This window comes from Pseudorca crassidens, chromosome 1 (assembly GCF_039906515.1).
Source record: "Pseudorca crassidens isolate mPseCra1 chromosome 1, mPseCra1.hap1, whole genome shotgun sequence".
Lineage (NCBI taxonomy): Eukaryota > Metazoa > Chordata > Mammalia > Artiodactyla > Delphinidae > Pseudorca > Pseudorca crassidens.
The window spans coordinates 128,659,697-128,685,645 of record NC_090296.1 but is presented as its reverse complement, the minus strand read 5'-3'; the positions used below and the strand labels follow the sequence as shown (position 1 = coordinate 128,685,645).

At 45.8% G+C, this 25,949-nt stretch overlaps 1 protein-coding gene across 1 annotated transcript in view; it reads left to right on the top strand.

Annotated features, from left to right (window-relative positions):
- The window catches only part of ATP10A (ATPase phospholipid transporting 10A (putative)), a 174,953-nt gene that overhangs the window by 103,605 nt on the left and 45,399 nt on the right, over window positions 1–25,949 (top strand). The window contains 1 exon segment of the mRNA XM_067755780.1: window positions 10,696–10,781. Coding sequence (XP_067611881.1) covers window positions 10,696–10,781 — 86 coding nt within the window.

The following is a 25,949-nucleotide window of genomic DNA, read 5'->3' as shown; positions in this document are numbered from 1 at the left end:
CTGGCTGGTATGAGGTGTTCATTTGTTTAAATCTGTTAGGTCATTTTTTATAGTTTCTAGCTCTTCTAAGTGTCAGTCTGGTCAATCTTATCTTTAGCTTCAGGATCATCGCAAGCATGGTAATTTAAAGTCCCTATAAGCCTGATCCTATTCTTATTTTTGTTGGTTCTTATTGTATGATACCTTATCTTGTGTTGTGCTTGGTTATCTCTGAGTATGTGTCTGACATTGTACTTGGAAATTTATTTCTTATAAATAATTTGAGGACTAGGATTATATGTTTTTTTTTTAATTAAGTGAGGACTTTGTTTTGTTCATTATCTGGGAGTTCCCGCAATCTGGAATGACCTTAATCCAGTGCCAGTTCGTGATATTTTCTGGGCCACCCAGTTGACCCTAAGCTGAGGAGCAGTTTGCACAAAGGCTCACTCTTACTTCTGGTTTACTGCCAGGCCCCAGTGAGTTCTATGGTAGCAGAATAATAGCCCCTCACTTTCGCCCATGTCTTAATCCCCTGGACCGGGGAATATGTTGTGTTACATGACGAGGGGAAATTAAAGTTGAAAATGGAATTAAGGTGGTTAATCAGCTGTCCCTGAGGTGGGGATAATATCACTAATTATCCTGAACTATTGAGGCAGTCTCCTAGTAATTACAGGGGCCCTGAGAAGTGAAAGAGGAGGCAGGATAGTGAATGTCAGATGCAGCGCGAGAAAGACTCCATCCCCAGGTGCTGACTTTGAAAATGGAAGGAAGCTGTGAGTGAAGGAATGGGAAGGGCCTCGAGAAGCTGGAAGAGGCAAAGCAGTGGATTTTCTCCTAGAGCCTTCAGAAGGAACACAGCAACATAGCCCTCTAGATACCTTGGTTGCTCAGTGAGGCCCCTTTCCAACTTTTGACCTCCAGACCTGGAAGATAGCACATGTGTTACAGCAGAGGGAGGAAACTGGCTCAGGTCCTGCACTCACCACTGGTCTCATTAGCTCCACTCGTTTCTCTACTATCTCTTTTAGAGACCAGAGACTCCCTGAAGGAAAAAGAGGCCCCAAAGATCAGTCCCAACTCTCCAGATTTTTGTCTTTTCTAGATTTGATTCTACTTCACCTTCTTGTTAAATCTCTGATACCTTTGGGCAGTCGTTTTTAATATTTTGTCCAGTGTTTCTATTTGCCCCCAGCTGGACGTTTGGTCCAAATTGCCTATCTTTCAAGCTGGGCATTTTTTTTCTCTCTCTTGAATTCCAATGAGTGAACTAGTCTGGTTGCGCTTTAGAATTCTACTTTCCTGCTGCCCTTTTGGTCATTTCCCAGGTTAGTGAAGGGCTCCTTAGCTGACCTCTTTTTGTATCCTCCATCCTGATTTTCTTCTAACACCAGCAGTATGACTCTCTCCTACATGGTTACCCTTGGGAGCTGCCCTCAGAATCCACTTGGTTATAAATGCACCCAGGTTTCAGTTCCCTTCAAGCCACCTTGTGAGAGGTGGGTGCCTTTTTTTCCAGTTGGGCTGTCTGCTCAGTGATCTCCAAAACGGGACAGGTTCACACCCGCTGCCCGGTCTGTGCCTACACGTCACACATCACCTTTGGTGATGAAAGAGGGACTGGAGGCCTGTGGTTGGTGTGAATGAAAAATATCACCTGCTATATCAGTAAAAAAAAAAAGGATGTTGCAGCCATCAAGCCATCACCTTAGGGACAGTGAGTCCTGAGGGAACTCAGGATGGAAACAGTGTTTGCCTTGAAGCCGCTCTCACCCTCACCCCAACAGCCTGCCTGAAGAAACTCAGGATGAGAAAGCACAGGCTACTTGGCCCCAGATAGCTGAGATGCATGTCAAAGGAATGCTTTCAGTGAGCCCAGACTCTTGCATCTTTCCCATACAGAGAAAAGCACCAAATTCCTTAACTTGATATATCTGGTTTTCTTTAATCAACAGTAATCTTTTGATGTTCCGACTACCTGGTCTTTTGTTGCAAAAGCTACTATATATCTTGGCCACCCCACCCCACCTCTTCAGAATGGTTCTTCAGTGTTATCTGAGATGCTGTGTCCTGGTCGTGAAGTCCTCAGAATGTACGCGGAATAAAACACAACTCTGAACTTTTAGGTTGCGCATTTTTTTTCAGTTGACATTGGGAAGCAGACAGGCTGGCCTGTCACCTGGCAGAGCAGAACAGATCAGCAGCGCCGATCCAGACGTGTTTTATGTAGTGGCACCGTGTTGGATTAAGTACAGATTCTTTAAGAGGGCTATTTTAAAGAATGGCCCTCATTTAGGTTTCGAAGTTGGTTTTCTATAAAAACAACTCTATTGCTTAACTGTCTGAAAGCATAGCCGGCCCTTAGATACTCTTTACACTTCTGATTTTTTTAAAAAAAGGGTACCTCTGCTGGCAGTCACAGCCTACAGAGGCAGCATGGAGCATTTGTAGGGAAAGGGAAAGAAAGCCTTTTAATTTTGAGAATTCAGGCTCAAACCCAGCACTCTGAGCCTTTGTACTTGGCCACCATCTAAACTAAAGCTTTGAGGCTTTTTGACTGTGAACCAGCAAGGAGACAAGGGAACAAAGGAGGAAAAGGTAGGGAAGGAAGGGAGGGCTGGCTTGTGCATTTTTAAGTCAGATTTAACAAATGAAAGCCTGGCTTTCTACCTTCACACAAAGGGAAGTCTAGTGCAGGTACTTGTGGCAGGAAAATTTGCAATTGGAAAAAGAAAGCCTCAGCCCAGACACCCCTCGATCAGGTCTCTATCAGCTGTCAAAGACGCTGATGTTCAGAAGCCTCCTGTGAGGCCCGCTGAGGCCCTGATGCCTGTCTGCTGTCCCTGTCAGCTTTGTTTCCCTGGAGACACTGATGGATCAGGAGCCGGTGTGGCACTCAGAAAAATCGCCACATTCTGGACTGCCTGCCATCCAGGGCCCTGTCACCAGCTGCTGTGCCAGCCTCCTTATGCACTTATGAATCTAGGATGTGTTAAATGATAGTCAAACTCCTGCAATTGTAGATTAGTTACTTAAATGTGTTTTGTGATCATTTCTATTCTATTTCTGTTTGTATTGGGCATAAACTCCCAGTGTTACACTGAACTATGAAACCAATTGGAGAGAAGATTCTTTGGTTGAAGACTCCTTATACATTTGGCTTCTCCTGCCCCCAGGACCAGAGTGCCTTTGGTTTCATTCAGGTTTTTAGTTATTTAATAAAAACTGATTGATCAGGGGACACCCTGCCATGAGCCAGGGGACACCGTGGTAGACGATTTCTTTCCCATTTCAGGGTAACTGACTGAAAATATTGATTTGGCAATCTAATCTTTGCAGTAAATAAGTAAATTCATTCGTTCATTCCCTCATTCAGTATTGGGCCGTCTGCCCTCTTTTGAATGCCCACAGCACTGACAGGCGTGTAGTAAATACAAATTGTACTAAAAATGGAAACTAAGAGTTGGGATAGTTATTCCATGCATTTGGGTTAAATGTTTTGCCTAAATTAATGCAGGTATTGTTCACCCATCGTCAATAAATAAGCAGCCAAATTAGAGGCTATGAAGAAATCATTTGATATTGCTACCCTCACACTTGTAAAAGAGGGACTGTGCTTTCTGGAACACAGAGAGGCCCTACCGGGCCCCCTGGCAGCCCCATCTGCCTTAGCATCAGGTGAGGGGTGTCTGGTAATCAAGGGGTCCAGGCCTCCAAGGGCTCAGCACGGAGCTCTGGGTCTATTCGGGAGCTTGTGGTACATGAGATCCTTGAGGAATAAGCATCTGTCACCCCTGGGTCATGTGTGCACCAGACCCTGTGCTGGTCTTGAGGAAACAGAAGTCCTGTCCTCAGAGAATCTGAGGTCCAGGGAAGGAGCAATGTGTGTGGGGGCCATTCAAGCACGGAGTAGCAGTACCCACCTGCCCAACCTAAGGCAGGGGGCTGTCCACATCCTGCAGTGCAGGGGGCGGTTAGCCAGGTGGAGTCAGGCGGGAGGGCAAAGGACGTCATGTGGAAAGGTGTGGGCCTCTCCAGGGCCCCTGAGTGCAGGAACGGGTGCCAGGAGGGATGGGGGCAGCCAACAGGGTCAGCTCGGGGCCCCCTGGGCAGAGCCTGGCTGCTGCATGGAGGTGCAGCTCTCATTCCATAGTGCAGCAGCCGAAGTAGGGTGATCAGCCTTCAAAGGCTACTGTGGGGCAGTGATGTTGAGGCTGGAGGTGGAGGGGAACCCTGAGTCCCTTGTGTGGAGGAGATCGTGGCAGACCACAGGACACAAAGGGCGTTTTCAGGATGGGGGTCCCAGAGGCAGAGAATAGAAGGAGCTCATGTGTGCCCAGGTCTGGCCGCTGGTGCAGGAGGTGGTGTTGCCAGGCTCTGTGGGTCCTCTCACCAGCCTCCTCTGGGACCCAAAGACCAAGACAACACAGCCTTACTCTGAAGTCTCCACAGGGAGATCCAGGTGAGGTTCCTGCTGGCGGCACCTGCTTGTCCCATCGGCAAAGCAATGTAAACTGGTTTATGTAACATTTTAATTTTTTAAATTATTTTTTAATTTTTAAAATTTATTTATTTATTTATTTTTTGCTGCATTGGGTCTTTGTTGCTGTGTGGGCTTTCTCTAGTCACGGCAAGTGGGGCCTACTCTTCGTTGCGGTGCGGGGGCTTCTCGTTGCGGTGGCTTCTCTTCTTGCAGAGGACGGGCTCTAGGTGTGTGGGCTTTAGTAGTTGTGGCATGTGGGCTCAGTAGTTGTGGCTCGTGGGCTCAGTAGTTGTGGCTTGCGGGCTCTAGAGCGCAGGCTCAGTAGTTGTGGCACACAGGCTTAGTTGCTCCGCAGCATGTGGGATCTTCCTGGACCAGGGCTTGAACCCTTGTCCCCTGTATTGGCAGGCTGATTCTTAACCATTGCACCACCAGGGTAACTTTTTTTTACCACCAGGGTAACACCACCTATGTAACTTTTTTATGATAAAAAATAATGTCTCTTCTTTAATGGACTATAAATGGCCTTTTTCAGACATCACTTCTTCTGTTTTAGGATGGAGACAGTCCACTTTTGCTTTTACAGAGTGTTTATTAGTCATTCATTTAATGCAGTGGTCCCCAACCCCCAGGCCGTGGACCGGTAATGGTCCAAAGCCTGAACCATCCCCCACCCAACCCCACCCTACCCCCATCCGTGGAAAAATTATCTTCCACAAAACCAGTCCCTGGTGCCAAAAGGGTTGGGGACCACTAATTTAATGCAAATGTGAAACACAAGATTGATAACAGAATTTTGCACAGCAAAGGAAACCATAAACAAGATGAAAAGACAACCCTCAGAATGGGAGAAAATATTTGCAAATGAAGCAACAGACAAAAGATTAATCTCCAAAATATACAAACAGCTCGTGGAACTCAATATCAAAAAAACAAACAACCCAATTAAAAAATGGGTGGAAGACCTAAATAGACATTTCACCAAAGAAGACATACAGATGGTCAAGAGGCACATGAAAAGATGCTCAACATCACTAATTATTAGAGAAATGCACATCAAAACTGCAATGAGGTATATCACCTCACACTGGTCAGAATGGCCATCATCAAAAAATCTACAAGCTATAAATGCCGGACAGAGTGTGGAGAAAAGGGAACCCTCATACACTGTTGGTGGGAATGTAAATTGATACAACCACTATGGAAAACAGTTTGGAGGTTCCTTAAAAAACTAAAAATAGAACTACCATAGGACGCAGCAATCCCACTACTGGGCATATACCCTGAGAAAACCATAATTCAAAAGGACACATGTACCCCAGTGTTCATTGCAGCAATATTTACAATAGCCAGGATGTGGAAACAACCTAAATGTCCATTGACAGGTGAATGGATAAAGAAGTTGTGGTACATACATACAATGGAATATTACTCAGCCATGAAAAGGAACGTAACTGGGTCATTTGTAGAGATGTAGATGGACCTAGAGACTGTCATACAGAGTGAAGTAAGTCAGAAAGAGAAAAACAAATATCGTATATTAACGCATATATGTGGAATCTAGAAAAATGGTACAGATGAACCTATTTGTAAGGCAGGAATAGAGACGTAGACGTAGAGCACGGACATGTGGACACGGGGGGAAGGAGAAGGTGGGATGAATTGGGAGATCAGGATTGATGTACATACACTACCATGTGTAAAATAGATACCTAGTGGGAACATGCTATAAAGCACAGGAAGCTCAGCTTGGTGCTTTGTGACGACCTAAGGGGGTGGGATGGGGGGGTGGGAGGGAGGTCCATGAGGAAAGGGGTATAGGTATACATATAACTGATTCACTTCACTGTACAGCAGAAACTAACACAACATTGTAAAGCAATTATACTCCAATTTTAAAAAAGAAAAAGAATCTTCCTGGTGAATCAAACATTCATTCAGCAACTGGTCTGGGCACTGCATTCGATACCAGACTCCCCTGTGTGGTTGAACCAGGGTCATGATACCTGCGCAGGTAGCTGTTCTACCTGAGAGGGTGCCAAGTGTCAGGAGGTTGTGGGAGCTGGGCATCTTTGGAGGGAAGAAGGAGGGACCACAATCTGGGGTGACTTGGCCCACAAGGTTCTCAACTGCCACAGTTTCTAGAGAAATACAAGTTCAAAGGCAGGGGCCAGGGCTCTCCCCTGTGTCACCACCCTGCCTCTTCTTTCCCACCTACCTAATGAGGTCAAATCACTTCATCCAAAGAAGCTTGAGAAATGTTTGCAGCAGAAACCATGTGCATTTTATTGCCAGTAAGGTGCTTGTTTGGACATGTAGGCTCTGCAGTGAATGATGTCAGCTGCACTTGGCCCAAGATGCCGGGTGTGCTGTGGCCAAGCTGCAGAGAGAGTGGGTGGCATGGCTGAAGGCCTGCTGGTGTGACGGTATCCTCGTGGATCATGCTGCTTCTGCAGCGCCTTCCAGTACCAAGGCCATTGCAGGCGGTGGGGTGGGGATAGTTAGAATCACCTCTGCATTCATGGAACTGTGAATTCACAGAGCTCCGGAGATCTTGGAGAGCCAAGTCTAAATGCCAAGAGGTCTGCACTTCTTAATCAGAAGAACTAGGAGTAAATCCCAGGGCTCCTGATTTTTTTACTCCGGTTTTCGGTGAACTGTACTAACTACATCCAGGGGCATTGCTGAAGATGGGAAGGGGGTACATTTAATTGACATATGTTTTTGAAAACATTCAAACTTTGACATGTTTGTTTCTTTGGTAATTTCTGTGGAATCAGTTCTACACTTTCTGGCTTATACATACGTTATCTTTTCTTGTTAATGCAAGATAGTCTTGGTGAGGTCGGCGGCTGAGCTGGATGTCTGAGAGGCCAAGGAGCTTCCCTCACTTGCTCCAAGGTCTCTTGACCTTGGGCATGGTCCTTAATTACCCCACATTAAAGGTAGTTTGAAAACCAACCTCACTGTGGTGCTGTGAGTGGTGGTGAACACCACTTAGCACAATGCCTGGCAGTAGGTGACCTATAAAACATTGTAGTGTAATTGATGATTATGATATAGATAACGGTACAGAGGTGCCCTTGGGTGAGTTAAGCATGAGGCTCTCTGTATTTGTGCTGAAATTCCTGGATCTCTGAGCTAGGTGCTACTTGATGATTCATCTGTTTCTTCACAGTCAATTGTCAATGATTGTTTATATTTGCTTTCTTTAAACTTTTTTTTTGTGGTAAAATACACATAACAACAAAAGTTGCAATTTTAACCCTTTTTTTTTGTTGTTGTTGTTTTTTTAGATAGAGTCTCTTTATTGCTTTGAACTTTTCTTTTCTTTTCTTTTGTTTGTTTTGCGGTACTTGGGCCTCTCACTGTTGTGGTCTCTCCCGTTGCGGAGCACAGGCTCCGGACGCGCAAGCTCAGCGTCCATGGCTCACGGGCCTAGCTGCTCCGCGGCACGTGGGATCTTCCTGGACCGGGGCACGAACCCACGTCCCCTGCATCGCAGGCGGACTCTCAACCACTGCGCCACCAGGGAAGCCCCTCTTTTCTTTTCTTTTCTTTTCTTTTCCTTTTTTGGCGCGCTGTGCGACTTGCAGGATCTTAGTTCCCTGGCCAGGGATTGAACCTGGGTCCTCGCCAGTGAAAGCACAGAGAGAAAGTGTGGAGTCCTAACCACTGGACCACCAGGGAATTCCCCATTTTAACTTTTTTTTAAATGTACAGTTCTGTGACATTAAGTACATTCACATTCTTGTGCAACAGTCACCACCATCCATCTCCAGAACTGTTTCATCTTCCCCAACTTTTTGTCTGCTTTTTCAAAAAATGGAGTTAGCATGCTTGGGATGGAAGGATAGACTGGACCTTCTGTCCATGCTCCGGTACCAGGTCAACAGAAGGTTGGCTGTTGGATGACTTGGGCACTACCTTGAGGCCAGTTTGGCATGAAGGAGATGGGTAGATGATTGGATGGAGGGATGAATAAATATATTTCTTAAATGGGGTTATTAAGAAATTGCCAATTACTTTGGAAACAATCAAGATAAGTAGAATTTTCTCATCCAAAAGGTGTGCTCTGGACATGAAACCCTTTTTAAATGGGAAACTCAGAGATGGTCTCTGTATTAGTTTGTTAGGGCTAGGAGTGGCCCAAACAACAAATTTATTTTCTCACAGTGCTGGAGGCTGCAGAGTCCAAGATCAGGGTGTCCACAGGGCTGCTCTCTTTGAAGCCCCTCTCCTTGGCTTGTAGATGGGTGTTTCTTCCCTTTTTCTTTTCACAGTCTTCCCTCAGTTTGTGTCTGTGTCCAAATTCCCTCTTCTTATAAGTACACCAAGCAGATTGTATGAGGGCTAACCTTGATGATCACATTTTACCTTAATTATCTTTGAAAAGACCCTATGTCCAAATACAGTCACATTCTGAGGTACTGGGGGTTAGGACTTCAACGTATGGATTCTGGGGGTGGCGTAAGGAGACACAGTTTAACCCGTAACAGTCTCTAAAAATCCCTCCAGCTCTAAAAATCCTCCCCAGTTCCAGACAAAGCAGAGGCCAGGCATCCCATGCCCTGGGGATGCACATTCCCCAAGGCACATGGTTATTAGTAGAACATTACCAATGCAGCTCTGAAGCCCCAGAGACAGAATGTTCTACCGTTTCTGAGCCATGCACATTACATTTTTCTTAGAGAGAAAGAATCATAAACAGAGACAGAGTATTTTAAGTCTACCCTCCCTGTCTGCCAAGAATAACCCTGGTGTGCTGCAGAACTCCCTCCCTTCATGGCCGTCCTGGGCACTGTATCTGCAGATGTCTGCTCTGGAAAAGTCAGCCAACTGGCTTCAAGAGAAGCACAAGGCTTGAAATAAACACCGCTTCTCCAAGCATAGCCTTACTCTGGAACAGAGCCAGAGGCCATTTCAGTCCACGGAGAGAGGGGCCGATGGTTAATGAAACTTCAGGAAGAGCCTTTTAAAATGGCACTTTCCTTTCAGCTGTTGAATTGAGCTACTACTATTTAGTGAGTTCTTTTAATGTACATGCTATACGGGAAAACAGTCAGGACAGACTTTTGAGTCATTGCCTTTACAGCCGTATCCTGTCCCAGGGAGGGCATTGTTTTGCTGGAGTAATAGTAATCTGGGTGGGTATCAACAATGTTTATGGTATTCCTTTGATTTTTAACCAGTTGCACTTCTTTTTTTTTTTTTTTTGCGGTACGCGGGCCTCTCACTGTTGTGGCCTCTCCTGTTGCGGAGCACAGGCTCCGGACGCGCAGGCTCAGCGGCCATGGCCCACGGGCCCAGCCGCTCCCCGGCATGTGGGATCTTCCCGGACCGGGGCACGAACCCGTGTCCCCTGCATTGGCAGGCGGACTCTCAACCACTGCGCCACCAGGGAAGCCCCAGTTGCACTTTTTTTGTGACACCATGCTTGCGTGAGGAAAGACAAGTCCTTTTTTTTTTTTTTTTTTTTTTTTACACCACGTGTGACACTCATGGAGAAAAGAGAGTGGCCAGCCTGATCAAAGCAAGCTGATTTTTAAAAACCCATAAATGTACTCAGTTATTTACACTAAAGACATATTCCCGGTATTTCTCTCCTCCCTCCCTACCACCCCCCTCCTCTCGCCCCTTCCCTCTCCCCACTCCTCATTTCTCCACGCGAGCCAGGCCTTGCTTCATCTCAGTGCCAAATTCTAAGTGAAGGACTTTCTTTGTGGGGAGCTGTCATTTTTTCATCAAGCAGAATAATAAAGAAATTGGTGGCTGACACATTGATTATTTAACTGTTTTTCCCCAAATATCTGTGAAGAATTTTTAGCGCACATTGAGGAAGTGATATTTTTATTCTAAGTTCCTATTTTCCAGATGGAATCTGCTTCTCTAAATCTGTATAGAAAGTTGGAAGGTGCTGGTCTGTCTCAAGAAACTCACTCATTCCTTCCCGTCACTAGTGGCTTCCCTCTTATACCATATGTGCTTAATTTGCATTAGAGCTACAGTTCTATGGGCTCACTGTCATTCACTGTAAAAACAAAGATGCACAGGCCAAGTGCTCTGTGTGTGGTGTGTGTGTGTGTGAGAGAGAGACTCTGCACAGGTTACAAGGCAGAGTCCTTCTTCATGGAATGTTCCTGCTGTGGGTGGGAGACAGAGAAGCAAGTGCCTTTTAGATGGACAGGCTGAGCTCAGATCTCTCTAATGTGTATGTGCTATTATTTTAGGTCTCCGAATTCAATCCTTTGATGTTCACCAGCGTAATCGAGTGTGAGAAGCCCAACAACGACCTGACTAGGTTTCGTGGGTGCATGTGAGTATCAGACCTCTGCCTGGGCTTCCCCTTCTGTTTGACAGACTACATGTACATATGCGGTCAACCCTTGAGCAACACGGGTTGGGGGATGCCAGCCCCCACCCAGTTGAAAATTCACATGGTCAGTGTCAATGGGGGATTGGTTCCGGGACCTGCCAGGGATACCAGAACCCACGGATGCTCAAGCTCCATAGTCTGCCCTCTGGATGTGTGACTCTGCATCCATGGACTCAGCCAATCTCGGATGGTGTAGTACTGTGTTTATTGAAAAAAACCTGTGAATAAATGGAACTGCGCAGCTCAAACCCGTGTTGTTCAATGGTCCACTTTGTATAGTATAGTACAGTACTATATGTATATATTCTTTGCCACTTGGTGCAGCCTTTGAGGAATGTTGCCCTGCACCTGAGCTCATGGGGCTGCTTGGTAAGAGCCTGTCAGCAGTAGAAGTTTGTCAGATCCCCTCCCTCTAGCAGCCAGAGAAGGTGGGGACGTGGGAAACAAGGTTGACTACATGTGGCCCCATAAATGTAAGCACAGGCCCCAGGCAGGAGGAGCCTGCCTGGAAGTTCATTCCTTCATTCATGCACTCAGCCATTGAACAAGTATTTGCTGAGCACCTACTGTGTGCTAGGCTCTTTTCAAGGCTCTGGGGATAACACAGTGAACTGAATAGAAAAGAAATTTCTGCCTTCATGTTTATTTCACTCTAGTTAGAGAGACAGTAAACAAAATAAGAAGTCCTAGAACATGTTAACTTGTCCAGCTCCTTGCTCCAAAACAGAGAGACAAGAAAGGTAGATGAATGACATTGGATTGGCCATCTGTTGGTCCTTGTTGAAGCTGGGCTGGGGGTACATGGGAAGTATGGATGGTATCTCTGCTTCTGTGAATAGTTGGAAATTACCGTAATCGTGTTAATAGTTGTGCACGACTTGGCTGGGCAGTGTGGGGAAAAGGGAGGAGGGAGAGAACAGGGTGTAGCGTGGAGTTGTGGAGCTGCCTGCTGGGGGCAGTGGGGGTGCTCCCCCACAGAGGGAGCCAGCTGTGTGGGCATGAGCCTGGGGGCCACAGGTGTGATCTGGAGAATTGGGGCCTCCCACGGCCATCCGGCTCTGAGGGCCAGCTGACCAGGATGCTGCTTAGCGGTCCAGGTGCAGCGTGGGTGCCTAGGACACACAGGTAACACAGGTGCTCTGCTCCTGGAGGGGCTCCACTGCTGAGAGCTTTTGGTGTGAGGTCAAGTCTTCTGCTTTGCTGACATGTCCAGCAATGTTTCCTTTGCCCAGCACACAGCAGGCTTCCCATCATGTTGCGGGGCACGGGGAGAGTCAGTGAATGAAAAGTGTGAACAGCGAAGGGCCAGATACTGCCTGTCACCTGCTGAAATTGCGGATACTTGTCTGAGGATCGACTAGAACTTGAAAGTGTTAGATCACCCCTTAAAGGAACCAGTTAAAGGAGAGTAAAAACTCATTAGAAAAATACTAAAATGTCATCTGTAAAATTTGGGGGAAGATACTCAGCCGTCCGTCCGAAACTGGTCTGCTGTGGGTTTCTCAGCCCCTGTGCCCCCCCTGGGCTTCACACACGTGGCACCGTCCTCTGCACCACCCCAAATCTCCTGGGTCAGGCAGGCAGAACAGAGCAGATGCTGGATCCACAGACCCTGAAATGACTACTGTGAAGGAGGTGGAGGCAGCCTCTAGGGAGAATGTTCTGTGGACATTCTTGCTGATGGGGTAATTTTTTGGTGCCCACTCTCCCAAAGGAAAAAGCTAGACCTCCTTCTCCTGACTATACCCTGGCCTGTGCTCTCCTGCTCTGTGGGACCTCTGGAGCCCTGTTCTCAGACCACTCCTCACACTCTTGTTGCCTGCCCAAGACTTGGATTAGCGCTGCAGGGGGTTTAGCCCCAAGTCAGCAGCTCTTGGTCCTGCCCTTGGGAGCTACCTCTGTGTTAAACAAGGGTATTGACCAAGTCTGGCTTAGTGCTGAGGCTGGCAGACTCTGGAGCCCACGCTTTCCAGCAAGATAGCTCTGGCGAACTACTGAACATTACTCATCTGTATAATGGGGAGAATCCAGGAGCCCCCCTGTGTCATGGGTGCAAAGCTTTGTCAATTTAATACATGGAAAGCTTTCAGAAGGGTGGGTGCTTAATAAACATTGGCCACTATTATGGTCATTGCTGCTGTTGTTAACATTTCTTTGACTATATTACTATATAGTAATATATTATTACTATCATACTATAGAGCAGGGAGAGAGACAGGTCAGGAGGGAGGCAAAGGCGAGAACTCAAATGTTCCCTGGGGAGGGGGATACAGTGGAAGAGGAGGCTGGGAGGATGGTTTGTCTACTATGTATGGATCATGGGGAGCTATAGGTGGAGGAGAGATGGGGTTTGGGATTCACTGCATTTGAGGAGCTGGCGAGTGCATTCGGTGGAGTGACAGAAAAATATCTATGTGATAGGAATTCAGGGGAGTAGGTGCTAAAGACACAGGTTTGGGGAACCTCTGTCTAGAGGTTGTGTTTGAGGACGAAGAGACACCAGACCAACATGGGACAGAAGGCAAGAGAGAAAAGGAATGAAGACAAAGCAATCCCAACAGGCAGGAGCAGGATCCCTTGGGGATGTGGTTCCAAAGGCAACGCCCAGTGGAGGAGGCCCAGAGGGACATTTAGGAAGGAGGTCTGCCAGATGCTGGACTCCACAGGAACCTGGGAAAAGGGAGGGCCGCACTGTCGGAGTAGAGCCCAGATTATAGGAGATGGAAGAGGAATTGTACTTTCAACCACTCTTTCTAGAAATGTGACTTGAAAAGGAGGGACAGGGCCAGAGATGAAAACCTCCAAAAAAGAAGAAGGACACTTGTTAGGAAGAGAGAAGATAACAGAAGGCCAGGCTGGAGATCTCCGTGGGGACCTCCATGCAAAGGGATTCAGTGATCTGGGAAAGGGGTGTCCCTTGGCCCCTCGCCCACCTGCAGCCCCTGCATTGCCTCCAAGCTGGCCCTCAGCTGACTTGGTGCCCCAGCTGCCTCTTTCTTGGGAAGACGGCCTCAAGTGGATAGCATTGTGCCTATGGCCAGCTAGGCTGACTTGGCCGCTCAGAGAGATGCTGCCAGCAAGTGTTCCCAGCATGCATCCTTCTCACTGGCACGTTGCCCAAGAAAGGCAAGAAGGGCAACTCTCCCCAGGTGAAACCTCTTCCCGCTCTGGTTCAACCTTATCATGCTTTCTCTTACTTTTCCCAGCAAGCCATCCTGCCCTGAGGCTCATGCTATAGAGCCCGGCCAGTTCAGGCCTCTGAGTGCCTAAACCTCCATGCGTTTGTGACTTGCTCTCTCTACTAGGTGAGATTTGGGATTTGCTACAAGAATGTCAGGGTGCAGACAGGCCCCTCTCCCAGCTAGGCCTGTCCAGCCAGGAGCTCTGGAGTTTGGGTGTTGGTGGCAGTGTGTTAAAAGCTCTTCCCTCCGTGACTCGGGCTGAAGTCTCCAGGAAGAGTGCTGAGGGGAGGAGAGGGAAGGGCAGGTGAGCAGAGCCTCTGGGAGAGGCCTGGTCACCCCAGGTCCTGAGTCCTGCCTCTAGGCAGAAGGAAGGAAGGAGTCCCCAGCCCCGCTACTGGTCCTGATGCTCAGGGGTGGGGCTAACCTGGGTGGTAGAGCTGAGATTTAGACCCAGGGGGTAGACCAGCTGCTGAGCCAGTTCCCTGGTTTGCTGGCTCTCACTGTCTGCTCCTGGTGGCTTTCCTTCAGCCTAAACTCAGCTGCCGCCCTGTAGCCTCACTCACACTGGAGAACCCAGGACTATAGGCCACTGGACAGGCCATCAGATTTCACTCTTATTTGGACCAGTCCATCCAAACTGGAAACCTTAGCTGTTTGCAGCTGGAGAACTAAGCTTGCTTGGGGTCGTACCAAGAAGTCCCAAGCCTTAGGAAAGTTATCCTGTGTTTCCGAGCCCCGGCTTCCTCCTAATTCTGGAGAGAACAGTGGCTGACATTGAATGGAGTGAAAGACACAATGTGAATCAGAGCACTTCGTGCAAGAGGGTGGTGTCAGCCATGGTGTGTGGTCCCATTGGTGTGAAATGTCCACAGTAAGAATATCTTGAGAGGCAAAAAGTGGATTCGTGGTTTGCCACGGTTGGGGGGTGGGATGGGAATGGGGAGTGACTGCCAGTGGGTACAGGGTTTCTTTCTGATGAAAACATTCTCAAATTAGCTGGTGGGGAGCACTGAACAAGGCTGTGAATATAAAAAACCCTGAACTGTACACCTTAAATGGGTGAGTTGCATGGTATATGAAATATAGCTCAAGCTGTTAAAATAAGAGTGTCAGGTGCATCATTATTCAAGTGCACTTTAATGCCCACTAGTTTTTAATGCAATTCCTGTAGTTAAGCACTTATGAAATCGTCAGAGACAGGAGCTGGAAATAACATTGTTCCCCACCTCTTCAGCTGCCCTGGGCCCTGGCAGCCCAGAGAGCCGCTGTGGATGGGGGCTCTGGCTGCTCAGGGCACCCTGCTTAGCTCGCTCAGCAACTCCAGGGCAGGACGATGTAGGCTTTGAAGCCACCAGTCAATCAAACATTTTCACTTACTCCTAAAGAATAAATAAAGCAAAGAGATTGGTTGGTTTCATCATCTGATGTGAAATTCCATTTCGAGCTATAAAGCCAGGCTCCATTTCTTATCCTAAGTCCTCCATGGAGCGGGTTCTGGGGTCCCTCCCCGTGGGCCACAGAGCCTGCTTGACCACATGAGGCTTCAGGACACTGGCTGCCATCCAGAGCCCAGGGTGTGCTTGTTGGGGCATCATCCCTGCCCCATCCCGGCAGATGGCATGCTCCAAGACTGTGGTCACCCCAGGACACCCTGGCAGTTCCCCCAGCCCCCCAGCCCAGCATCTGGATGGAGCTCTGTGTGGGTTTATATCCAAAATGTCCTCACTCCCAAGGACCAGGCTTTGAGACGAATTGTAACTGCATCAGCCAGACTCTAAAATCAGAATATTTTCATTTTACCTTAGCACCTTTAACTGATATTTACATCTCAAGAAAATCTAACATTGGCACAAAACACAGTCGGGTCATTTCTGTACTTACATAGATAAACAGAAACCTGAGCAACTATTATTTTAAAGAAAATGATGCCTAGGACTCGGCAGTAGAGAAGGGGTTATCTCTCCTTCCATCCTTTCTACCTGTGTCAGTCGGATCCCTTCTGGAAACAGATCAGATGCTCAAATTTGAATGTGTGGGGCTATTAGCCAAGGGTCCATTTCTGCAGGAGGGGCTAGGGCTTAAGGCAGCCACAAGGGTTAGGAGCAGCTGAGCTGTGGTCACCGTGAGGCCCAGTGGTCCCGGGGGGGTGAGGGGAGTGGCCCCGGGGGACTCATGTCCAGGGGCCGCCTGGGAGGCTCACCACCTTGGTTGAGGGACACAACCAACCCAGCACTCTCTCCTAGGAGGAGCCGAGACACGCTCCCATCCTCCCTCGCCTCTGTCCACGCCTCTGGTTTCCTTCTGACATCCCTGTGGGCTGGACCACCCCAAAGCTAAGGGCCAGGCAGCCTCAGCATTTGCCAGGGACTGGGGTGGGCATGGAGTGCAGGATGGAAGAATATGCGAGGAGCCCGTCTTTACAAGCAGAGAGAGGGAAGCACAAAATATCGCAGAGTCTCCTGGCTGTGGGGTCTGGTGAGCTTAGTGTTAGCAAAGCATCTTCCTGAGGGCTGTAAAATGTGAGCCCAGGGTAGCAGGCCAAGCTCCCCAAGGCAGGACGCGCTGGGCCAACAGGCAGCGTGGGTAGCAGGATGTGCAGCATGGGTGGCCGGGGCCGAGAGCCTGCACAGGATGGGCCCGCCCAGGGCGCAGAGTGGCCGTGTGTGCCAGAGGAAGTCAGAGATCCTGCAGGATGCTCCCAGGAGAACTCAGCACTCAAACCTGCACCCTGAAACATCGGTCGGTGCCTGGGTGAGAAATGGACAGGAAGGGCCAAGGCTGGTGGCATCCAAGCCACAAGGGGTGCGTCGAAGGCTGCAGTAGGGAAATTTGGAAGCCTGAATTAGGGCAGTGATGCACAGAGAGTGTGAGAAGAAGGTGGATTAAAGAAATAGCCAGTGAGTAGCGGATTCAAGATGGCGGAGGAGTAGGAGGATGTAGAGTTCATCTCTCTCTACAGATGCGTCAGGAATACACCTATAGATGCAACAGTTTTCACAGAACACCTGCGGAGAACTAGCAGAAGACCTTGGACACCAGAAAGGACTATAAAGGTCCCTGCATAACTGTGTAGGATAGAAAAAAAGAAGGGAGAAGGAGGAGGAGAGGAAGCTGGATGGGACCTGCATCCCGGGGTGGGGGAGCTGAAGCAGAGGAGAGATTCCCGAATTCGGGGAAACCCCCACTCCAACGGGGAAGCCCCATCTCTGACGGGGAATTCAATTGGGACAGAAGGGATGCATTTGAGGCTGTTGGAAGAGGGTGAAGTGGCCAATCTGTGGCAGACGGGACAGAGTGAGAAATAGACAGTCTGTACATCCGTTCGTGGGTGTGCAGGGGGGCTGGGAGCTGGTGTGTGGGGATTGGAGAACAGACCCAGAGCGAGAACTCCTGTTGGCTGTGGGGCGACGGACTGAAGGGATGGAATGGAGGAAATCCACAGCAGGAAATGCCTACGGAGGAAGACCGGACTGCCATGGAAACAGGGCATTTCTGCTGAGTCACACGCAGGGGAAGGAGCCACTGTTGTAGCCTCTCTCTCCCCACACGACAGAGCCTGCCGACGACAATAAAAGAAGCACACTCAGAGCTGGCCCTCACGCGCCTGTAGCTGGGCACCAGAAAAAGCCCTCACTATGGCCATATCTCTTGCACCCGTGGCTGCTGGCTTTTTTGTGCATTTGGCGCTGCCAGGGCTCTGCGATCCAAGTAGTCATACCACCTCTTTGCCTGGTCCTCACAGCGACTGACCCAAGAGCTTGAAGGCAGCCTCAGGACTGGACAACTGTGGATGGACCTCACACAGAGGTGGGGATAAAACCAAAGCTGAACCCCAGGGACAGGGTGGCTAAGGAAAAAGGTCAAAAATCTTTCTATCAGCTGTACAAGCTGAAGATTAAATCCCCACGAAGCTAGGTAGTCCCTGCGTCTGTGGAATACCTGAGTAGGCAATGAGTGTTCCCACAAATGAAACGGTCTAGCTCTGGCAGCTATGGACTTTGGGGACAGCACATGCAGGAATCAGGCCAGATCAGAGTCTGAGTGGTCCCCAGAGCACCCACAGCAGGTCCAGAGACCAGCCCAGAGGCAGAGGAGAGGCTCTTGGGGAGGCGGAGGTGGGCTGTGGTTCATGGTATGTGCAAGGACACTTACAGCGGAGACCCCAGGGAAACATAATTATTATTATTCTATTTGTTTTGATTCATTCTGTCGTTGGTTCTAGCTTTTGTTGTTTTTGGGGGGTTTTTTTTGTTTGTTTGTTTTTTCTTTCTCTTTTTGTTTGGTGGTTGTGGTTTAGTTTTTTTTGGTTTCTTGGGATCTGCATGTTTTATAACGTTTATTTTTTTAATTTATTTTTACTTTGCTTTTCTTTGGTTCTGTGTTCTTTTCCCTTATTTTTTCTTCTTTTTCTTTAATATATTTTTTCTTTCTTTTTTAAAAATATATTTCCATTTCTACTTTGCTTTTCTCTTGTCCTGTGATTTTTCCTTTTTTATTTTATTTTATCCTATTTTTTAAAATCATTTTAATCAGTTTTTTTCTGTTTCCTTGCTTTATTCTTCAGTAGGCACATTGCTTTGGTTTTGTTTTTAGGTTATGTGTTTCTGTTGGTTCTAATCCTAATTGTTTGATTTCGTTTTTGAGTTCTTCTATTTGTCTGGTTATTCTCTTGCTTTTTGTTTTATTTGGCTCTGTTTTTGTTTTTTTTACATATGTGTTTCCTTGTCTCTGTTTTTGTTTGATTGATTTTGTTTTTACCATTTCTCTGGGGTTTTGTTTGTCATTTTTAGAATATATTTTCTATTTTCTTTTTTTAAAATTTCTGTTTCTATGTTGCCTTTCATTTGTTCTTTCTCCTTTCTCTTTTTCTCTTTTTTTTTTTTATCATTTTCATTGGTTTGTTTCTTTGCTTCATTCTTCCGTTGGCACTCTGCTTTGATTTTGTTTTTTGGTTTTGTGTTTTTGTCAGCTTTCTTCTTAATTGGTGGATTTCATTCTTGGGTTCTTTTGTTTGTCTGGTTGTTCTCTTGCTTTTTGATTTATATGGTTCTGTTTTTGTTTCTTTTGTGTGTGTTTCCTTGTTTCTGTTTTTTTTTATTTTACTTTTTACCATTTGGGGTTTTGTTAGTCTTTTTTTTTCTTTTTTGATCACCTTTATTGCTGGGATGAGCAACTTGTGGGGTTTGGTCCCTTGACCAGAAATCAGGCCTGAGACTCTGGTGGAGGGAGCACCAAGTCCAGGATGCTGGACCACTAAAGAATTCCCAGCCCCAGGGAAGACTAATCACCGAGAGCTCTCCTGGAGGCCTCTATCTGAATCCAGACCCGGCTCCACCCAACAGCCAGCAGCTCCCAGTGCAGGACGCCTCACACCAAACAACAAACAAGACAGGAACACAAACCCACCTATTAGCACACAGACTACCTAAAGTCATGCTAAGGTCACAGACACTCTGAAACACACCACCTGACACGGCCCTGCTCATCAGAGGAAAATGACTCAGCTCCACCCACCAGAATGTAGGCACCAACTCCTCCCATCAGGAAGCCTACACAAGACACTGGACCAATGCCACCAATGGGGGCAGAGAACAGAAGCAAGAGGAACTATGACCCTGCAGCCTAGGGAAAGGAGAGGATCAAATACTGTAAATTAGACAAAATGAGAAGACAGAGAAATATCTTACAGGCAAAGGAGAAGATAAAAACCCACAAGACCAAATAAATGAAGAGGAAATAGGCAAACTACCTGAAAAAGAATTCAGAGTAATGATACTAAAGATGATCCAAAATCTTGGAAATAGAGAAAATACAAGAAATGTTTAACAAGGACCTAGAAGAACTAAAGATCAAACAAACAGTAATGAACAACACAATAACCGAAATTTAAAATACAGTAGAAGGAATCTATAGCAGAATAATTGAGGCAGAAGAACGGATAAGTGAGCTGGAAGACAGAGAGTGGAAATAACTGTTGCAGAGCCGAATAAAGAAAAAAGAATGAAAAAAATGGAGGACAGTCTCAGAGACCTCTGGGACAACATTAAGTGCACCAACATTCGAATTATAGGCATCCCAGAAGAAGAGGAAAAAAGAAACGGGCTGAGAAAATATTTAAAGAGATTGTAGTTGAAGACGTCCCCCAAATGGGAAAGGAAACAGTCAATCAAGTCCAGGAAGCGGAGAGAGTCCCATACAGGATAAACCCAAGGAGAAACATGCCAAGACATATATTAATCAAACTAACAAAAGTTAAACACAAAGAAAATTATTAAAAACAGCAAGGGAAAAGCAAAAAATAACATAAAGGGAATCTGCATAAGGTTAACAGCTGATCTTTCAGCAGAAACTCTACAGGCCAGAAGAGAGTGGCACAATACATTTAAAGTGATGAAAGGGAAAAACATACATCAAGCTTTAAATGACACATTAGACTAGATGGACTGAATTGATATTTATGGGACATTGCATCCAGAAACAACAGAATATGCTTTCTACTCAAGTGCACATGGAACATTCTCCAGGATAAATCACATCTTGGATCACAAATCAAGCCTCAGTAAACTTAAGAAAACTGAAATCATATCAAGTATCTTTCCCAGCCACAATGCTCTGAGACTAGATATCAATTACAAGAAAAAAACTGTAAAAAGTACAAACACATGGAGGCTAAACAATATGCTACTAAATAACCAAGAGATCCCTGAAGAAATCAAAGAATAAATCAAAAATACCTAGAAACAAATGACAATGAAAACACGACCCAAAATCTATGGGGTGCAGCAAAAGCAGTTCTAAGAGGGAAGTTTATAGCAATATAATTCTACCTCAAGAAACAAGAAACATCTCAAATAAACAACCTAACCTTATACCTAAAGAAATTAGAAAAAGAAGAACAAAAAAACCCCAAAGTTAGCACAAGGAAAGAAATCACAAAGATCAGATCAGAAATAAATGAAAAAGAAATGAGGGAAACAATAGCAAAGATCAATAAAACTAAACGCTGGTTCTTTGAGAAGGTAAAGAAAATTGATAAACCATTAGCCAGACTCATCAGGAAAAAAAGGGAGAAGACTCAAATCAAAAGAATAAGAAATGAAAAAGAAGTTACACCTGACACTGCAGAAATACAAAGGATCATGAGAGACTACTACAGGCAACTATATGTCAATAAAATGGACAACCTGGAAGAAATGGACAGATTCTTAGAAAGGCACAACTTGCCAAGACTGAACCAGGAAGAAATAGAAAACGTGAACAGACCAATCACAAGCACTGAAATTGAAACTGTGATTAAAACTCTTCTGACAAACAAAAGCCCAGGGCCCGATGGCTTCACAGGAGAATTCTATCAAACATTTAGAGAAGAGTTAACACTATCCTTCTCAAACTCTTACAATATAGCAGAGGGAGGGACACTCCCAAACTCATTCTATGAGACCACCATCACCCTGATAACAAAACTAGACAAACATATCAAAAAAAAGAAAATTACAGGCCAATATCACAGATGAACATCCTCAACAAAATACTAGCAAACAGAATCCAACAATACATTAAAAGGATCATACACCATGATCAAGTGGTGTTTATCCCAGGAATGCAAGGATTGTTCAATATATGCAAATCAATCAATGTGATGCACCATATTAACAAACTGAAAGATAAAAACCATGTGATCATCTCAATAGATGCAGAAAAAGCTTTTGACAAAATTCAATACCCATTAATGATAAAAACTCTCCAGAAGGTGGGCATAGAGGGAACCTACCTCAGCATAATAAAGGCCATATACAACAAACCCACAGCCAACATCATTCTCAATGGTGAAAAACTGAAACTATTTCCTCTAAGATCAGGAAGAAGACAAGGATGTCCACTCTCACCACTATTATTCAACATAGTTTTGGAAGTTTTACCCACAGCAATCAGAGAAGAAAAAGAAATAAAAGGAATCCAAATCAGAAAATAAGTAAAACTGTCACTGTTTGCAGATGACATGATACTATACATAGAGAATCCTAAAGATGCTACCAGAAAGCTACTAGAGCTAATCAATGAATTTGGTAAAGTAGCAGGATACAAAATTAATGCACAGAAATCTCTTGCATTCCTCTATAATAATGATGAAAAATCTGAAAGTGAAATTAAGAAAACACTCCTATTTACCATTGCAACAAAAAGAATAAAATATCTAGGAATAAACCTACCTAAGGAGGCAAAAGACCTGTATGCAGAAAATTATAAGACACTGATGAAGGAAATTAAAGATGATACAAATAGATGGAGAGATATACCATGTTCTTGGATTGGAAGAATCAACATTGTGAAAATGACTCTACTACCCAAAGCAATCTACAGATTCAATGCAATCCCTATCAAACTACCACTGGCATTTTTCACAGAACTAGAACAAGCAATTTTACAATTTGTATGGAAACACAAAAGACCCTGAATAGCCAAAGCAATCTTGAGAAAGAAAAACTGAGCTGCAGGGATCAGGCTCCCAGACTTCAGACTATATTACAAAGCTACAGTAATCAAGACAGTATAGTACTGGCACAAAAACAGAAATATAGATCAATGGAACAGGATAGAGAGCCCAGAGATAAACCCATACACATATGGTCACCATATCTTTGACAAAAGAGGCAAGAATATACAATGGAGAAAAGATAGCCTCTTCAATAAGTGATGCCAGGAAAACTGGACAGTTACATGTAAAAGAGTGAAATTAGAACACTTCCTAACACCATACACAAAAATAGACTCAAAATGGATTAAAGACCTAAATGTAAGGCCAGACACTATAAAACTCTTTGAAGAAAACATAGGCACAACACTCTATGACATAAATCACAGCAAGACCTTTTTGACCCACCTCCTAGAGTAATGGAAATAAAATAAAAAATAAGCAAATGGGACCTAATGAAACTTAAAAGCTTTTGCACAACAAAGGAAACCATAAACAAGATAAAAAGACAACCCCTAGAAAAGGAGACAATATTTGCAAATGAAGCAACTGGCAAAAGATTAAGCTCCAAAATATAAAAGCAGCTCATGCAGGTCATTATCAAAATAACAAACATCCCAATGCAAAAATGGGTGGCAGACCTAAACAGACATTTCTCCAAAGAAGACATACAAATTGCCAACAAACACATGAAAAGATGCTCAACATCACTAATCATTAGAAAAATGAAAATCAAAACTACAAAGAGGTATCACCAGTCAGAATGGCCATTATCAAAAAATCTACAAACAATAAATGCTGGAGAGGGTGTGGAGGAAAGGGAACCCTTCTGCACTGCTGGTGGAAATGCAAATTGTTACAGTCACTATGGAGAACAGTATGGAGGTTCCTTAAACTGAAAATAGAACTACCATATGACCCAGCAATCATATGCTGGGTATATTCCCTGAGAAAACCATAATTCAAAAAGAGTCATGTACCACAATATTCATTGCAGCTGTGTTTACAATAGTCAGGACATGGAAGCAACCTAAGTGTCCATCGACAGATGAATGGATAAAGAAGATGTTGCACATATATACAATGGAATATTACTCAGCCCTAAAAAGGAACGGAATTGAGTTATTTGTAATGACATGGATGGACTTAGAGTGTCATACAGAGAGAAGTAAGTCAGAAAGTGAAAAAGAAATACCGGATGCTAATGCACAGATATGGAATATAAAAAACGGTACTGATGAGCCTAGTGCCAGGGCAGGAATAAAGACGTAGATGTGGAGAATGATCTTGAGGGCATGGAGGGGAAGGGGAAGCTGAGACAAAGTGAGAGAGTAGCATTGACATATATACACTACCAAATATAAATGGCTAGTGGGAAGCTGCTGCATAGCATGGGGAGATCAGCTCGATGCTTTGTGATGAGCTAGAGGGGTTGGATAGGGAGGGTGGGAAGGAGGCTCAACAGGGAGGGGATATGGGGATATGTGTATCCATATAGCTTACTCACTTTGTTGTACAGTAGAAACTAATACAACATTGTAAAGCAAATGTACTCCAATAAAGATACCAAAAAATAAAAAGGAATAGCTAGCGAAGGGGGCAAAATCGAAAACTGATGTCTGTGTGGATATAAAAATAAGGAGGGGAGTCAACAATGGCAGCAAGGGTGCTGGCCCATGTGTGACCAGTCAGTGGTGGAGCTTCAGCCAGCAATGGAGCAGAGAAGAGACCCAGGTCTGGGTGCTAGAGGTGATGTGACCTAGGGAGGGGCGGCTGCAGGTTGCTGTCCAAGGTCCCCCTTCTCTTGCATCACAACCATGGCACCTTGCACCTGTGTCTGGACATATGGTTGATTCTCCCCAGCACCTCCGAGTGCTGGGACTTAGAAGGACAGAACTGACATGCAAGCCCATCAGGAGACACAGCCTCTCTTGAGAAAGAACAGCCAGGCAGGAGTTTATTAGCTGAGCCCTGTCACGTCCTGCATGTGGTATTTCCCAGGGCACTTTTGGACAGTTTCTATTTAGAAGAGATTGTTTGGATGAGTCAAACAATGGGGACTTGAACTAAAGGAGCTCTTGTACGTGGCTCAGATTAAATGTTAAGGGATGTATCCGTTTGCTTGGGCTGACACAGACCCTGCAGCTTAAACAACAGAAATGCATTGTCTCACAGTTCTGGAGGGTGGAAGCAAGATCCAGGTGTCAGCAGGACTGGTGTCTCCTGAGGCCCCTCTCCTTAGCTTGCAGACAGCCGCCTTCTCCCTGTGCCCTCACATCATCTTAACCTCTGTGCTTGTCCGTCTCTGTGTCCAAATATTTTCTAACAGAGACAGCAGTCATATGGGGTTAGGGCCCATCCATATGACCTTATTTTAACTTAATTACCTCTTTAAAGACCTAACTCCAAATGCAGTCACATTCTGAGATACGGGGGTTAGGACATCAACATATGAATTCTAGGGGGGACACATGTCAAGCCATAAGACAGAGGTAGGTGCTGAGGGCAGTGTGATGGGCTCATATTCTCTTGCACGTCTTCCTGGAGTCAAGCCTCATGCCTGCTGGGTCCTGGGCCTATTCGCCCTTAGCAGGGACTTTCCCCCTTAGGAGACCAAGGCAGCACTTGCACTGCCAAGCACCTTTAGGGTGACGCCGTTCTCCAGCCTTCCTCCCCTTCTGATGCAGGGAGACTCACTCAGAGCACAGCCCCCATTGCCATTTGTATGCCGCTGGGGGCCTTAAACAGGCCGATACACCTGCTGTGATCAGTTCTGGTCTGGCTTGGTCTGATTAGAAAGCACAGTAGTTACTGAAAGGTGTAGGTCACATCAAAGGAAGCTTAATGTAATACCTTTTCTTGTTTCTGTTGAGTTCATCTCTTCTTCTGAATAAGCATGACTGGTTTGATTTAGATGGTTCATCCTTGACTGCTGTCCCGAGAAATGGTTTCCATGTGCGGCTGTTGCGGAGAGAACCGTGGCGGTGGGCATTCTCTCACTCCTGACTCGGGAGCTGGGTTTTGTGTGTAACGTCTCATGCACTCGGACCTCTTGACTCTTTAGCTGGCACTGAGGTTTCCAGTCTTGAATCTCTTTTTAAAGCAGAACTTTATTCTGGAATTGCCACAAGGTGGGGGGGAGGGAGAGGGCATCACACAGTGTTGATTGGCCCTCCTCCTGCACGTTCCTTTGCATGAGTTCTGCAGAAGAACCAGTGCCATGTTGGTAAATAACAGGCTTGCAGGAAATGCGTCCCCCCAGCATGGTGTTTTGGGCTTTTCTTTATTGTTTAGCTTCTTTTCTTCACCATAAAATATATTGATTTCCCTGGTTGTGAAGAATACAGATTGTGTCTTAGGTTGAGAGGCAGCCCCATCCCTCATGCAGGTGACCAGGGTCCAGAAGTGGCAGGAAGTGCTGTTTTCCTGGAACCCTTAATGGCTTCTTCTGAC